Source organism: Mus pahari, chromosome 1, assembly GCF_900095145.1.
Source record: "Mus pahari chromosome 1, PAHARI_EIJ_v1.1, whole genome shotgun sequence".
Lineage (NCBI taxonomy): Eukaryota > Metazoa > Chordata > Mammalia > Rodentia > Muridae > Mus > Mus pahari.
The window spans coordinates 77,456,235-77,459,576 of NC_034590.1; the positions used below are offsets into that span (position 1 = coordinate 77,456,235).

The 3,342-nt window shown below is 35.6% G+C and overlaps 1 protein-coding gene across 1 annotated transcript; it reads right to left on the minus strand.

Annotated features, from left to right (window-relative positions):
- Positions 1-457: 457 nt before the first annotated feature.
- LOC110326876 (olfactory receptor 480) lies at positions 458-1,486 on the minus strand. The gene has a single exon (XM_021205504.1). The coding sequence runs from the start codon at positions 1,454-1,456 to the stop codon at positions 458-460; it is 999 nt and encodes a 332-aa protein (XP_021061163.2). The 5' UTR covers positions 1,457-1,486.
- Between the last annotated feature and the right edge of the window lie 1,856 nt (positions 1,487-3,342).

The following is a 3,342-nucleotide window of genomic DNA, read 5'->3' on the forward strand; positions in this document are numbered from 1 at the left end:
GTTATAGTTCACTAGCAGAAGAACCATGAAAGAATCCTGTTGGGAACAGCATCCTTCCAACACCAGCCCCACTAGCTTCAATCAGTAAACTTCTGTAGGGCAGGGGGCTGTTTTTCAGACTGAGAGTATGGATGCCGATGCTATCCTCATTCAAAGGGTTCCGGAAACTTCTACCATTTTAATTTTAAAGGCTGCATTCATAGAACACAGGACTTAGGTGAAAATATTTGTACTTACAGATGCAAAAAAAAATGGTGGCCAATAAAAGGATAAAAAAACAAAAACAAAAACAAAGTGTTGCTATCTTAGTGATGCCATTATTTTTTATACAGAAAAGACTTGATAATGAGATGGTAAAATTAATAAGTTTACAATATTATAATATAATCTTAAATTTACTTAGTATACTGACATTTACCTGTAAGAACAGAATTTACGATTTGTAAATTCAAATATTTCAGGACCACCAATGTGTTTTAGTAATCAGTTTTTTCATGGCTTCTTTAACCTCTTTGTTTCTGAGACTATAGATGAGTGGGTTCAACATGGGGATCACCACTGTGTAAAACACAGACACCACTTTGTTCTGGTCTGTGGAGTAGCTAGACTGGGGCATCACATAAATGAATGTAATGGTCCCAAAGAACAGAGTGACTGCAGTGAGGTGGGAGGTGCAGGTGGAGAAGGCCTTCTGGCGACCTTCAGTAGAGCGCATCTTCAGGATTGACACAAGGATGTAGACATAAGACAGAGCAATGATAAACACAGTGACCACAATGATGGATCCCGAAGAGATTGCTGGAATGACTTCAAAAGAAAAGTCATGAGAACAAGAAAGCTTCAATAGTGGTGAATAGTCACAGAAAAAGTGATTAACTTTATTTGGTCCACAAAACGACAAATTTAAGGAGCAACCAGTAAATATCCAAGCATTCACCCATCCACCTAGGTAGGAAGCTCCAACTAGGAGGATGCAGAGTGTGGAGGACATCTGTGTTGAGTAGAGCAAAGGTGAGCAGATGGCCACATAGCGGTCATAGGCCATGGAAGCTAGCAAGAAAGATTCAGATGTCCCAAATGCCACCACAGTACAGAGTTGAGCCACACAGCCAGCCACAGGGATGAATGTTTCCTTTCTGAGAAAGCCCCCCAGCATTATGGGTGTAACTGAGCTGGAGTACCCAATGTCTAGAAAAGCCAAATGGCTAAGGAAAAGGTACATGGGGGTGTGAAGTTGAGGGCTTGTTCTGATTAGCACAATTATGTTCAAGTTACCAACTAAAGTGACAGAATAGATGATTAGAAACATAACAAATAAAATGATACTGACTGTAACATCCTCTGTTAACCCTAAAAGAATGAATTCTGTTACACCTGTGTAGTTTCCAGGCTCCATCTCTGTCAGGAAAGAAAAATAAGAAGGTATTAGAATGGAATCCAGGATTGTCACTTGCATATTTTTCTCATTTTATAAATGACAAAACATAGGTAGTTATATGTGTGCAGGGACATGTTATTTTATGGTACCTCATGAAAGAACTTCAGCTTATTCATGGTCATTCATGGTTAGAAAAATTATTTCTTTGATATAGTTCAATCATATGTACCTTATGTTGCTAGTTTATGTTTCAGTGAGCAATAGAGATCTACTGAAGTGGGGAAAATACCTTTTCTTTCTAAAGGTCAGTGACAAGGCAGGTGAACTCAAGACTTTGGCTTTATGACTGACAACCTGTGGAGTTTTAGACAATTGGCATATAAAACACAAAACCCACCACTACTTCATCACAAGGTGCTTCAGCATGTACCTCATAGAATTCTTATCTTGAATAGAATGAATATACATAACAATACTATGTATTGAGCATAGGTACACGTAGGGCAAATTATCAGTGCCTTAACACAACTTAATACTTAATTTGTAATGTAAAAATGAGAAATAGGCATCATGTATCAGCAGGAAAAAAAAACTGTTACCTGTCTATGTCTGTGCCTCAACGAGAAACATAAATGGCATGGAATTTTCAATGTAAATCAAGGTTATGTTTATGAGAAACAGTGCCTTTTGGGATATAATCCCTTGAGAACTTGACTTGCTTGTTAAAATTCCAGTGATAATCCATCTGGACTATGAAAATTACAGATGTTTGTATTTGAGGAAATATGTATTATCTGCTAGTTACTTTTTGTCTGCATCAACTTTTTTGGTGAAAACCTTTCATGGATTCCTAAAATCTACTCCAACTCTCTTGGAAGTGGCAAAAGTGAACAAGGGTGCATTATGCATAATCAGTTTCAACTCAAAGTTGAAAACTTTCAGGAAGTTATTGGGTTTTTTATTTTAATGCCTCTTTGGATGACACCATCTTTGTTTTTTAGTTAAATTGTCTGTTTTAAGTAGTTGCAGTTCTGATATTAAATTTGACAGATTTATGAGAAAATAAAACCATAGGCCACTATTCCTCCTGAATATAAACATAAAACTTTTCCATAAAGTACCTAGCAAAGTGAATTTAACTACAGAAGACCATATACTCTAAGTTTATGTATAACATATAAGAATGCTGCAGCATAAAGAAAATTAATGTGATATAAAATGAGTGATAAAAAATCAATGAATTATCTCAATAAATTTTTAAAAAGACTAGGATACAAGCATTTTTATAATTTAGTTTCTCAAACAACAAGGTCTGGATAAAATAACTTGTTTCACAATAATAAAAGTTGCATATTATCACCTCATAACAACCATTATACATAGTGGTCAAATATTGATGCCTTCACCCAGTAACACAGGGGAAAAGTGGGTCCATTTCTGATACTTGAATTTATAGTGCTGAAAGTCCTAGTTTGGATAACTGGACAAAATGTAGTAAAAGAAACATGTAAGAAAAGGAAGAGATGTGGATTTTCTTTGAATCTCTATGACTTTTTTTTATAAAACCACAAAAATTTGCTCAAAAAGCTAAAATGTATCATCAAAGTTGTATGCCTTGTAACAAAACAACCAAGGTGATTGCTTTTCTGTAGAGGGACTATGAACTACTTAAAAAGGAAACTCAGAAAGGAAACCTTTTTCTCTTTCTTTCTTTCTTTCTTTCTTTCTTTCTTTCTTTCTTTCTTTCTTTCTTTCTTTCTTTCTTTCTTTCTTTCCTTCTTCTTCTTTTTTTAGTATTGACTAGAGTTTATGAAGGGCATGGGGAGGGGAATTAAGAGGGTGTGAGAGAGAGAGAGAGAGAGAGAGAGAGAGAGAGAGAGAGAGAGAAGAGGAAGAAGAGAAGAAGAAGAAGAAGAAGAAGAAGAAGAAGAAGAAGAAGAAGAAGAAGAAGAAGAAGAAGAAGA

What these genes read in the sequence shown, in the direction of transcription:
- LOC110326876 (XM_021205504.1), bottom strand. Translation starts at nt 1,456, where the DNA reads ATGCAAGTGACAATCCTGGATTCCATTCTAATACCTTCTTATTTTTCT.